Source organism: Sciurus vulgaris (genome assembly GCF_902686455.1).
Source record: "Sciurus vulgaris genome assembly, chromosome: 3".
In the NCBI taxonomy this organism is placed as follows: domain Eukaryota; kingdom Metazoa; phylum Chordata; class Mammalia; order Rodentia; family Sciuridae; genus Sciurus; species Sciurus vulgaris.
In genome coordinates, this window is record NC_136463.1 from 12,872,262 (window position 1) to 12,886,219 (window position 13,958).

Here is a 13,958-nt window from a genome sequence, read left to right on the forward strand (position 1 = left end):
TGTCAAGCTGCCCTGGACTAGCAAAGGCTGCAGGCTCTGGAAGACAGTGGGCATAGAATGCAGAATTCATGACACACTCCCCTCCCCCAGTGCAGTACCTGGAATAAATATCTAACACTGAACAATTTCCTCACTTTGAATATAGAGTTCACTCAGACACCTCAGGGAACAGGGAACTTGGAAAGGGTAAAAGCCATAGTTTCTTAGTCCTACTCTAAACCCTCCACTCAACAGCGACCAAATCAGATTCACCTTCACATGCAACCCTTGTACCTACTACAACTGAGAGAATCTCCTGGGCCCCCCAAATTCACTCCAATTGCTCTCTGATGCCTTAAATTATCTGAGAATTCTCTAACTTGAGACAAGGCCTTCATTCAAAAATTAGAAATAACAGACTGGGAAATAAGGACAAAATAGCAACAAAAATTCATTCGCACTTGATTTTATTCAGAAAATCAGTAAGCATAAAAGACCAATAGATTCTTTTCTGCTCTCATAGACAAAAGGGTCAGAGGATAGGTGAACTGTAGTCTCCTGAAAGAGAAAGCATTTTCACAGAAGGAGGTAAACACAGTTGTGGCTAACTTTAGAGATCAACGTTCTTCATGACATATAAAAAGTGGTATCACAACAACATCTTTTCACATCTTAGAGAACGCTGTCACTAAATTTTTATTTACCCATGAACAGCTCAATGTAAACAACCTATGTCAATAGCAAAAATTAGTACTAAAAGATTTCAGCTTTCCATTTTGATAGTTCACTGGTTTGATTAAATATAAAGAAAAAAAGAATCTTAAGAATCTAGTTTTCAAACACGGTCTTACCTGATCTGTGGAGTAATTTTAGAACAAAGGGCTTCATATCTACCACAAAGTGATCAAATTCTGCATCCAGTTTCTCCCATTTTTCTTCTTCACTTTCCATTTCCATAATCCAATCTGTAAAAGATTTAAAATTAAAAATTATAAAAACTATAAAACTCTGATGAAGAAGATAAAAGAAAACTTACCGATTAAATAAATAACATTTAACGGCAAAATTACCTCCAGATTTAATGCAATTTGAAACAAAATCCAACAGTATTCTTTGTAGATCAGACAAGCAGATTCTAAAATTTATATGGAAAGGTAAAGGAACTAGAGAATCCAAAAGAATTTTGAAAAAGAACAAAGTTGGAGAACTCACATTACCTGATTTTCAGATGGACTATAAATCTACAGTAGTCAAGACAATGTAGTACTGGTGAAAGAACAGACACACAGGTCAAGAAAACAGACGAGAGGGTCTCTAAAACGGACCAACACAAACATGAACAACTGATTTTCAACAAAGATATAATTCAGGGAGAAATGACAGCTTCTATAACAAATAATGCCATAACAACCAGATATCCATATGCAAACAAAAATTATGCCTCAACCTAAACCTTACACTATATAGAAAAATTAACTCCAAATAAACTGTGGGCCTAAGTGTAAATCTATACAACTTTTAGAATAAAATAGGGGAAAAAAATCCTCATGATTTTGGTTATAGCAAAGACTTCTTATCTGCAACACTAAAAGTACTATCCATTAAAGAAAAAATTGATATGCAGTATTGAACTTGACCCGAAGGAGAGAAGAACCTTTTTGATCTGCAAAGGACTCTGTTAAGGGACTTGGGGAATAAACCACAGAGTGGCAGAAAATATTTGCAAACTTTACATCTCACAAAGAACTCATATCAAGAATATATAGGGTTGGGGGCTGGGATTGTGACTCAGTAGTAGAGCAGTTACCTAGCACATGTGAGGCACTGGGTTCCATCCTCAGCACCACATAAAAATAAATAAATCAAATAAAGGTATTGTGTCATCTAGAACTAAAAAATAATATTAAAAAAAAAGAATATGTAGGGTTGGGAATATAGCTCAGTGGTAAAGTACTGAGTGCTTAGTGTATGCAAGGCCTTGAGTTCATCCCCATCATTGAAAAAATACACACATACATACACACACTTTTATACACATTTATATTTATTTATGTATATATATACACATACACACACTTATATACACATTTATATACATTCACATATACATAAAAGAACTCTCAAACTTAAACTCAATAAAAATAATCTTCAAAAAAATTAATGCCTGGTTGACAACTAACTGTATATTTCAAAATAGTAGAAGAAATGATTTTGAATGTTTCCAATACAAAAAAAAAATGACAAATATCTGAGGTGATGGATAGGCCAATTACCCTGATCTGATCACTACACATTATAAGCATGTTTTGAAATGTCACATCATATCCCATAAATATGTATTAACTAAAAATAACCATATTTTTTATAAATCAATCTCTATGAGCTGGGGGATAGCTTAGTGGGATAGCACTTGTCCAGCATGAGCAAAGCTCTGGGTTCAATTCCCAGCAAAAGGAAAAATAAAATCAATCCCTTTACCAAAAAAGAAATATAAATAATGGCAAGTAAGCATGCAAAAAGATCACTAGTCACTAAGGAAATGCAAATTAAAACCATAACGAAAGCCAGACACAGTGGTGCATGCCTGTAATCCCAGCAACTAGGGAGTCTGAGGCAAGGAGATCACAAATTCAAGGCTAGCCTCAGCAACTTAGTAAGGCCCTAAGCAACTCAGTGAGATCCTGTTTCAAAATTAAAAAAAAAAAAAAAAAACGAATAAATAAAAAGAGCTGATGATATGGCTCACTGGTTAGCCCCTAAATTCAATCCCTGGTACACACCCCCACCCAAAAAAAAAAATCCATTATGAAATACCACTACAAACATATCAGGACAACTAAAATTAAGAATGCAAACAATACTAGGTACAGGTGAGTACTTGAACAACAGGAACTCTCATGCACTGCTGATAGGAATATATAATGATACTACCACTCTGGAAAATAGTTTGGCAGTTTCTTACAAAGTTAAACATATACTCACCATATGACCCAGAAATCCCACTCCCAGGTATTTACTTAAGTGAAATAGAAAAAAAAAATGTATATTTACAAAAAATGCAAATGAAATGCTTACAGCAATTTTTTGTTCGTTTGGAATCACCAAATACCAGAAAGAGCCCAAATTTCCCTTGACTGGGAATGAAATAAATTGTGGTATATACACACAATAATTCAGTACTAAGAAACAAAAAGGAATGACTACTGATACACACACCAACATGGATAAACTACAAACGCTTTACGCTAGGTGCAAGAATCCATTCTTGACAGGCTACCTCCATTTGTATGACATTCTAGAAAAGGCAAAAAATGTCAGCATACAGAACAGATCAGTGATTCAATAGAGTTATCAGTAGGGGAGAGTATGTATTCAACACAATGGCACAAGGAAACTATTTGTGGTGTTGAATTATTCTGTACCCTCTCTGAAGAGGAGGCCACAGAATCTATCAATACATGTATAAAAATTCACTGAATTACCTAGCAAAAGAAAGTGAAGCTGCTGTAATTTAAAACTTTTTAAATACCCTTTTAAAAATATTAGTATTCATATTTCTTCCAATTAACAAAAAGAAAAAAAAAATCCTACAGAATGTAAAGAGGCTGAATTCCCAAAATCAGAAATATAGGCTTTAACAAGACTTCTTTAGGTTAAAAATAAATCCATATTCTAAATGTTCTTTTAAGTTGTGAAATGTCTTGGTAGGGATGTGGACCACCTTTTTTTTTTTTTTTTTTTTTTTGGGGGGGGGGTGCTGGGATCAAACCCAGGGCCTTGTGCTTATAAGGCAAGCACTCTACCGACTGAGCTATCTCCCCAGCCCCATGTGGACTACCTTTGTGCAATATATAATAATATCTAATTTGTCATGTATTCTGTTTACAAATTAAATACTTGGGGTCAAGTTCTGCTCTCTCTCTTAACCTGTCTTGTTCCATACACTGCTCTCTCCCTGCTAAATCAGCTTCAAATATTTTCCTAAAATTTTATTATTAATAACCTCTTCTAATATTTTCCTAGTATTTTATTATCAATAACCTCTTTCAGAAACTTCTCTCTATACTAGCACTGTAAGTAAACCTGAGCTTTCACTGGTTGACTTTATCCCCTCATACTAGTCTCTCTTGAGCACACACACACATACTCTCAGAAGTCTTTCATTCCATCCATCCAATCTAAACCAGGAAAGAAAACACTGATAAAGATCCATGCTACCACTTCCCAACTACTACTCTTCCAACTTCAACTCCCAAATCCCCCTATTATGAGGCTCCAACCATCTGACTATAACACATACTTCCCTTCTCATCACTGTCTTGCAAAAATATCCCTCCACAGCCCTTTAGCCTCTTAAGCTCTCTTCTATTCCACTAGATCTTTTCTCTCTACTGAGTAAGACTACACTTCCCTCAATGCCCCACTCTTCTCTAATCAAAGGGCTGCAGGAGAAAGATGGCACTGCCTTGGAGTCAGATAGCTTCTGATGCCGCCTGAACCCAAGGAGTATTTACCATTTCCTACTCCACAAAGCAGTTTTTAAAACTTTTACCATATACCTTAATGCCCCTTAACTCCAGACTTTTCTTATTCTCAATTTTAAAAATCTTATTTCCTGATTCATGGAAAAAATAATAAATGGTAGCACCCTAGTAAAATGATATTCCTAAGACCTCCCAAATTACTTCTTAGAAAAAGTCATTCTTACCTCCTTTGCTACTGTATCAGAAAAAACAGCAACAACTCTCCTTCTAAAGTCCATACCCCTTCCTGTCATCTACCGATTGCTTCGTCCCTGGTCTGCGTTCTCTGACTCCCTCCCCTCCCATGCTAGCCCTCATTCTAACCTTCCATTCCTCAGTCTGCTCTGTCTTCACTCTATCAACTCCCAGCTTTATCCTGCTATGGAAAATCTTTCGAAGTTCACTAGTGATCCACTAGTTGACAAATTCGAAGGGTTAGCTTCAATTTGCACCCTATTTGACATCTCCACACCATCCTGTACTTCTCCTAGACACTCAGCAGTTCTGTTCACTCCTGGGTCCCCTGCTGCCTCTCAGATCATTCCTTCTCCATCTCTCAATGACTCTTGCTTTTCTACCCAACATGAAATCAGTATTCTTCCACACACTCTCGTTAGTCTCCTTTAGATCTGACTTGCACCCTCTCCCTGGGTTATCACACTCAGTTACTGTAACTCAAGTATTCTTCTCATGTAGTCACTCTTAAATTTTATTTTTACTCCATTTTCTCTCTACAACCCCAAACTCCCACTTACAACAGCCTCCCAAAGAAAATTCTTCGTGATTTCCCCACACACCTATTCTACTTATGCTCTCCTTGTGTCATCCCCTACTTCATCTGTCAGAATAGAAGTTCTAGCGTTCACATTCTCTAAACTTCCATAAACCAATACATCAACAAATACTCAGAAATGTCTCAAATCTGCCAGCTTCTCTATTCTTACTGCCATTACTCACATAAAGCCCTACCTACACTTACTTGCATTGTTCTATTATTTACATTATCTTCCACCATCCAGGAGTTGCTCCTGGAAGGCAGGGATCATGATTTACACATCTTAGTGGGTACCTAGAATATTGTCAGATACATTTTAGGAGCTAAAGAAACAACTGCTAAATAAATACTAGACAGATGAGTGTTCTACTTTTATAAGACTAATTTTTTGTTTTTGTTGTTCTTGGTACCAGGGATTAAACCCAGGGGTGCTTAACCACTGAGTCACATCCCCTGCCCTTTTTTACATTTTATATAGAGACAGGGTCTCACTGAGTTGCTTAGGGCCTTGCTAAATTGCTGAGGTTGGCTCACAATTAGAGCCCACAATCCTCCTGCCTCAGCCTCCCAAGCTGCTGGGATTATAGGCATGCACCATTGTGCCCAGCCATGACTAATTGGTTTTTTTTTTTTTTTTTTTTAAATATTTTAGTTTTGTTTTTGTTTTTGGTTTTTTTTGAGGTGCTGGGGATCGAACCCAGGACCTTGTGCTTGCAAGGCAAGCACTCTACCGACTGAGCTATCTCCCCAGCCCTTTTTTTTAGTTTTCATGTGGTGCTGAGGATCGAACCCAGTGCTTCACACATGCTAGGCAAGCACTCTACCAACTGAGCCACAACCATAGCCCTACTAATTGTTTTTTTTTTTTTTAACTCATTGTTTTTTAATGTTTCTCTTCTGAACCCCAAATAGGTCTTCCAAAATAGGAATACTATATGCTCCTAATTTATCAAAACTGGTCATCATAACTTCTAAATTACTGTAAAATAGTAATATTTTCAAATTCAAGACGATTAAAATAAATTTTATTTAGAACTAGGGATGTAGCTCAATGGTAGAGTACTTGCTTAGTGTATGCAAGGCCAGGATTCTATCCCCAGCAGTGCTAAAATAAATAAATTTGATTTAAATGTATTTTCTGATTAGGTGATTGGTTTGGAGGCTGTGTGTGTGTGTGCATGTGTGTGTATGGTTTTGGGTTTCATTTTACATTTCTGCATATATTCCATTAATTATATACTTCGTGAAACAAGGCTATGATACCACTGATTGATGTTAAATCATAAGATTGAAAAGCAACTATTCAAAGAGATAAACCAACAGAAACTCATAAGCCCAGAATTTTAAGCACAGTTCTGGCCTTGATGTACTTCTAGGCTTAATATCTTGTCCTAAAAGCATCATTAACTATGGCTAAGGTAAAAAGGTTCCTCATAATCACTAATGCTCAACTAATCCTTTGATACCAGCAGGAAATGTCAGTGTTCAATTTAGAGGAAACTAAAATGCAACAGTGAAGTTACTCACCAAAATCACAAAAACAAGCACAAAACTCAAACTGAAATTTTGAAATTTTAATTTCAGATCTATTGTATCTCACCATTTGGTTATTTACAAATATGTCAGCAGTATCTCCAACTAATTATAATAATATTTGAAAAACAGAAAGGCAATCTAAATTGCTAAAATGGCATGTAATGCTATAGTACAAATTTTTTAAAAAAAGATAGTGATGTTTAGTAAAGGCTAAAAATCTGCTTGTCCTTAACTGTTATTCATTCTCCAACAAAATAAATGGAAAAAGCAAAAAATAAAAAATAACATTTCAAACCTTCAAGGAATATGTCCATTTAATCAAAAAGTTTTATATTAATCAGAATTAGATTTGATTTATTAACTGAAAAATAAGTGAAGCTACAGCTTTGGGTTAGGCTTAAAGTACTTACAGTGTCTCTACTAAGTGATATAAATTATAGCATGACCACTAGTTATATAAATTACTTCAAAAGTAAAAAAAATTGAATGAGTTTTGCTTATATGTATAATCTATATTTGGTTCATGTCTTGTTAAACTGTTTCTTTGTGGACAGTCACAAAATGAATTAAGGCCTTCTCAAGGTGCTTAGCTGCCACAGAGTCAACAAAACATAAGCCAGCCACAAATATGATAAGATCTTGGAAAAAAATAAAAAAGCCACGACTGCTAAGTCAAGCATACACTTCCCACAATCATAACTGTTGCCTCACATGTTCCTGAAAGTTGTATGAAATCCATTTTGCTCCATCAACTCATATTTTAAACATACTTCAGTAAAGATGACTTGTCAATAAATCAAAAAGTTGTACAGGTGCACGTTTCATCTTGCTTACATTTGGATGTTTTGACAGGCGCCTTCCCTGACTGTGCCAGGTGCTGCTGAGCACTTTGGAAAGGTATCCCAGGGCTGGGGGTGTGGCTCAGTGGTAGAGAGCTTGCCTAGCATCCATGAGGGCCTGGTGTCTTCAATCCCCAGCACTGCAAGAAAAGAATAAAAAGGAAAAAAAAAAAAAGTATCTCAGTGCATCCTGAGCCCCCTGCCAGATGGCACTATTTCCACAAGCCCCTTCACCCTGATTAGGAAGCTGAGGCTCAGCCCGGTGAAGTAGCTGACCCCATCCCACCGGAAGTCAGCTGGACCTGAACACTGCACAAACCGCCCTGCACTCCACTTTGGTGGAGACTGACCACTGCAGAGAGGCTCGGAGCATTTCACTTGGCTTTTCTTACTTTCACTCGTCTTTAAATAGTAAAGACAAATAACAAAAATAGGCGCGCGATGGTCAGAATAAAAGTTGCTCCCATTTACTTAGGTTTACTTAAAACTCAGCACCTCTGCGTGTCTTCCAACAGGCCGTGATGCGGGGAGCAGGGCCTGTCCACGCGGGTTGTTTAGCAGGGTGGTTTCTACCAGCCAAGCGCACCTGGTGCTGCCCTAATCCAGCGCACTCGGGCTCTGCTCCGGAAGGGCTTGGACAACTCCAGCGCTGCGGCTCCAGGCAGTCCTTCCTCGGCCCGGGCGGGCGCCGGGGGCGGGCGGCCTGCGCGGCCCCGGCCCGGCCGCGCTCCTGCCTCGTCCAGAGCCCGGCTTTCTTCTCACAGCCTCAAGCCCCGGGGTCAGATTTCTGGACCACGCCATGCTGATCAAACTTTACTCATAACTCTGCCACCCGGGCCGGGCCTGGGCTTCACTCTGCAGGCGACGCGGGGGTCGCGCGCCCCCCAGGCCTGGAGAACCGGCCCGGGCCTGCGGGCGACGCCCCGCCCGCACGAGCCCGCACCAGCCCGGCGGCCGCCAACCCGCGCAAAATTCCACTGAGAACCTGGGAGCAGGGGTGGGAGGGGGGAAATTCGGAAAAATGAGAACCTGGAGCCCCTACATGCAAGCCTTCCGTTCGGCCGCCTCCGCCGCCGCCGTCAAACGGTTTCAAATCCTTGCGGGCCGCCGGGTCGCCGCCGCCCAGCAGGCCGGGGGCGGAGACTACCGGGCTCGCCTTTCCCCGCCCCCTGCCCCACCCCTCCGGCTGCGGCCGGCGCTTCAGCGCTGTTGCCCTGGCGACGCTCCGGGTTGCGTCCACTACCGCCCCCCCCCCCCCCCGGTCGTGGGTGAGGATTTCCGCACGCTCATTTCCCCGCCCTCGGCCGCCGCCAGCGCGCGGCGCAGTTGTCATGACGACGCTCTAGGCGGCCGCGGTGGCTGCCTCACGGACGTAGTGGGGGAAACTTCCGATTTCGCATTTCTCGGTCCTCCCGGCGGCGGCGTGCGCACAGCGCGGTTGCCGTAGCGACGCCCCCGCCCACCACGCAGTGGTCAGACTCGCTCTTTGCAGTGGCAGCCCCTCCGCAGTCCCAGGCCGGTTCTTCCAAGGCAATCAGGCTGTCGTGTGCGCTCTGCTGCCCTAGCGCATCCTGTTCAGAGAGTAGCTTGTGAACTCCTGAAGGGCTCTGGACAAAAAACAAGTACAGGACAAAGAAAATGGGATTGCTGGAGAATGTTCAAGGAAGGGTGTGTGTCCATTATTTGGACAGACGTGACAGTTCAATGGGTGGAAAGATTTATCCCTGGTATCTTACAACCCATACATGAATGAGGGTGGATTATACAGAAAAATGAGCAACGTCTTGTCTTTTTTTTTTTTTTTTTTTCATTTTTTGCTATCATAAGTCTGAAAAATACTAACCCCGAATTAAGATCCTGAAATAAAATAAAAATGTTTTATGTTTACCAATTCTGTGGGGAAAATAGTAACATCAAGTGGGAAATGTATTTTTTTTTTTTTCTCTTCCCAGGAAGTCTCAACCACTTCAAGGCAATATCCATGTTTGCATAGCTACATTGTGGTGTTCTTTGGTCTTTTACGTTTCTAGAAGCTCTAAACTAGATGTACTTTTTAAAATATCAGACAGAAGCAAAATTTAAATTGTAAAAACACTCACTTAAATGAAATCCGGTTTACCACTGTTTTTCATCTAATTTCACAACAGGATTCCTTCTGCAGAATCTTTGCAATGCACTCAATGTGTGCCAAACCTAACATTAAACACAGCTTGAAGCATCTTTTCAATTTTCCATAAAGAAAATAGAAGATTCATTCATTTGTAACTAGTGACTTTCAAGCTTCCAGAAGGAAGTCATATTCTTTTCAAAGTGCTTTTTCAAACCCATCTCACTGGAAGTAAACACCCAACAGTTCTTTATTGCTTCAGAGGTAAATCTAAAGAAAAGAATAGTACAGAATGCTTTTAAGACTGTTTACTTTTCAAAAGTGTATTTGAACATGTTTATAGCTAAGGAATGATCCATATTCATTCTCACTGATCATTTTCACTGAGAATCAAGAATGCAAAACCCAAGTAAGTAGTTGCAGGAATGTGACCTATCAGTGAAGGCATTCAAAATACATAAGGGTTAGGGAAGCCTCATTGGTCAAAGGACACAAAATTTCAGTTACATGAGAGGAATAAGTTCCAAAGTACCATGCGGTGATGTAGATAGATAATAGCAAGTACTGTAATCTTGAAAACCCTCATGAGGGTAGATGTTTGAGGGTTCTCATCAGGAAATTGATTAAGTAAACAGGTAATACATATGTTAATTAGCTTGAACTAGCCATTTTACGACATACACCCATTTTAAAACATGTTATACACAATACACATATACAATCTTTTATCCATTAAAAAATAAAGATGCATAACCAGATTACTGAAAGAACATTGAGGAATGTGACACATGGTGTCTACATGAAAATAAACAGAAAAAATAGAAGATTTTAAAAAAAGGAGGATCAAAGGAAAAATGTAATAAGGTCAAGTTCATCTCAGAAGAAATGAGTAAAGGAATTTTACTTCCTTAGTATCTTATCCTCAACTCTCTCCAAAAATAACTCTATTTTTTAAAATATTGATGTAGATGCCAAATTAAGACTTTCACCATATTTTTCTCCTCTAAAAAGCCTGGGAGTCCAAGTTTCAAAAACTATGTGAACATATCTGGTAATTTGAGTAACTAGTATTAAACACATTAAGAAAGACATGCAAGGGGCTCAGGCTGTAGATCAGAGGGAGAGTGCTTGCCTCGCATGTGGGAGGCACTGTGTTCCATCCTCAGAACCACATAAAAATAAAGGACCATCAACAACCAAAAAATTTTCTTAAAAAAGAAGTGCAAGATGCAAGAACAGATGTTAGTGACTTTGAATCACTATGATAGATTATCAAATTTTTTCCATTCATTTTCAAGAATAATCAAGATAACTAGAAGAAGAAATGAAATTTTTCTTCCAAGAGTGAGATTTTTGAATAGTGTATTTTTTTCAGATTGCAAAAGTTTTCTTCCAAATAATCAAATTTCGGTCAGTGATTCACCATTTTACATTATTAAGATATTCTGTATCATTAGAATGAAATGCATGAATGAATGATTTGGCTATCTCGAAGGACAGCAATTTGTAAATACCAAATAAGGAAAGTGGAAAATATTGAAAGGTTTAAAGATGAAAATAAAAAGTATGTATAATCCTACCATTAAAGAATAATGACTATTAACATTTCCATATATTTAATTAAATCTCCTATTGATATATCTATCACCATTTTTAATGTTGATTTATTATTCCATTATTGGGATATAATGTCATTTGCTTACTTGTTCTCCTGTGGTAAAAATTAACTGTTGTAAATAATGCTGCAATAAATGTCTTTAACTATGTACATCATTGTTGCAGTTCCATCTATCTCCATACAAGAGATTTCTGTGAACATAAAAAACGATTAAGGTTTTTGAACTGTACTACCAAATGACTTTTTAGAGGTATTTTGCAAATTTGTAATTCTGCTCAACAGTCCATGAGAATGACTGACTCACATTAACAATTTTTTGGATCTGTGCTAATTGTATCTTTGAAAATAACAGCCCTTTTTAATTAGAAATTTTTATAATATTTTATTAGCCTTTTATTTTTATTCTTCTGTAAGATTACTTATTTTGTCCTTTTTCCATTTTTTAAGGAATTCGAGACAGAGATATGTAGATATCTATATCTTCCACCTCTTTAAATTTGTCATTTCAAAACAAGCAATAACTCTGTACACAATAATCATGTATAAAACTGATCATCTAAAAACTCAAAGTTCAGTGATTCACCATTTTACATTATTAAGATATTCTGTATCATTAAAATGAAATGCACGAATGACTTAGCTATCTCGATGGAAAGCAATTTGTAAATACCAAAAGTTGTTACTGTATTATCATTAGAAACATCGAACAATCCCATAACCAGTAAATTCCTTAAATCGGGTGGCAAATGATTCAAAACAGTCCATTTACAGACTACAAAAGTATAAACTATAGCATAAATAGATGCAACATAATGAGTGTATAAACCAAGAACTAAGAGGCATATTTTCTTTTTTTCCCTAGTAAAAGAATCACTGCCTTTAGCACAGTGATTCTGGATTCCTTTCTCACGCAGAAATAAGCAAAATTTATCATTCCCTCCCTACTTCTGCTGTTTATCCTGCCTTCTCAGGGAAATTCATGCTAAGGGCTATTAACAGGGTTAACTGGTTCTTCTTCCTCCCTCCCCTTCAATAATGCACACGTGGCCCTAGCCAGTGTGTCCATATAAATCAGCAGTCGGTTACTAGGGCACTTCCTAGACTTATCTATGCAATAATCTCCTCTACCAACCTATTACAGCACTAGGCAGTAAAATTCCAACTTTAGAGTGCAATTGTTTCCAGGAAGCCACTGGGAAAATTCCTACTAGTTTAACTGGAAGTGTAAGAATGGTACAAAAACCATAATTCTGAACTTTGAATATCTAATCCTGTCACTTATTAGCTTTGTGGTGTGGATAAACCAATTTACATAACTTCTTTGAGCTTCAGTATCTTTATCTTCCTTATGGAACAATCAGGAAGACTGAATTAACACAGGTAAGATACTGTATATGAAAAAAATTCCCCAGTCCCAGACACAAGGAGACTTTGATATTAGTCTTATTTCTAAACTCTTTTGTGGGCATTTTGAAATGCAAGAAATGCCACTAGTGGGCAGCAATAACTCACAAAGCACTAACCATCTCATACACACACACGTACATACTCACACACATGCACAAAGGCACATGATCACACACATATAGAGAACATTCAACTCACACATACACGCTCACATACACATGGATATCATGCATGACACACATGCACTTAAACACACATAAGGGCCAAACATGCTCACACACTTACACAATAACCTAGACATACACTCTAACACACAGAGTCAATGTCTTCCTTGACTTGGAACTCACTCCCCATCGTTTGATTTCACAAGAGCACTAGTCAATGTAGGAGGCTACACAGGAGCATGAACATCTGGAGGCAGAAGTCACTAGGGATCATCTCAGAGACTAGATAGTACACACTCAAAGGAGATTCTGCTTGTAATTCTGATTAGAAATGAATGCAATTGATAATAGATAAGCTGAGGTGTGAAAGAACCTAACATTTTTTTTTTTTTTTTGCTAAATGGAAACATGGATCATTATACTGAGAGTCTTGCTGAGAGTAGACACGCCCATCTACCTTCCCTTTGAGAACCTTATATCATGATTGTAGAGATGATATATCCTGAAATTCCCCACAGAAAGTCTAGACAATTTTTAAGATCAGTACCATTCTAACAGAGTCTGATGATCAACCTAGCACAAGAAAAGGTAGAAGATGGGACTGGGGTTGTGGCTCAATGGTAGAGCACTTGCCTGGCATGTGTGAGGCACTGAGTTCGATTCTCAGCACCACGTCTATATAAGTAAATAAAATAAAGGTCCATCAACAACTAATACAAATATTTAAAAAAGAAAAGGTAGAAGAAAAGGAAGACAGTAACACTGGAGAAGGAAGGTCAATAAAGTTAGAAAGGTTATAGTAACACCAACCTTGCTTTCATATAATTGTTCGTAGTTTTAACGGATTAATTTATGTAAATTGCTTGCCACACATTTGGTGCATAATAAATCCTCAACAAATGCTAGCTACTATTTAAAGAGTACAAGGTCCACTGTTTATTGTGTCTTATTTTTCACTTTGCTAAGTATTTTATCTTAATTTTCCCTAAGAACCCTGATACTTAGGAACC

General features: G+C 38.2%; 1 protein-coding gene across 7 annotated transcripts in view; it reads right to left on the minus strand.

Moving 5' to 3' along the window:
- Window positions 1-8,824, minus strand: part of CEP112 (centrosomal protein 112) — a gene marked incomplete at its 3' end in the record, with an annotated part of 475,585 nt that extends 466,761 nt beyond the window's left edge. For 4 of the 7 annotated variants that reach the window (XM_079131573.1, XM_079131569.1, XM_079131574.1 and 1 more), the window contains exons 1-3: window positions 8,239-8,824; window positions 7,648-7,792; window positions 831-944 (exon numbers count right to left, since the gene is read on the minus strand). In XM_079131573.1, the coding sequence (XP_078987699.1) occupies window positions 831-936 (106 nt within the window). In that variant the 5' untranslated portion in view covers window positions 937-944; window positions 7,648-7,792; window positions 8,239-8,824. The remainder of the gene's footprint in view (window positions 1-830; window positions 945-7,647; window positions 7,793-8,238) is intronic. The other 3 variants (XM_079131572.1, XM_079131571.1, XM_079131575.1) reach the window with 3 other exon arrangements.
- Window positions 8,825-13,958: the final 5,134 nt, after the last annotated feature.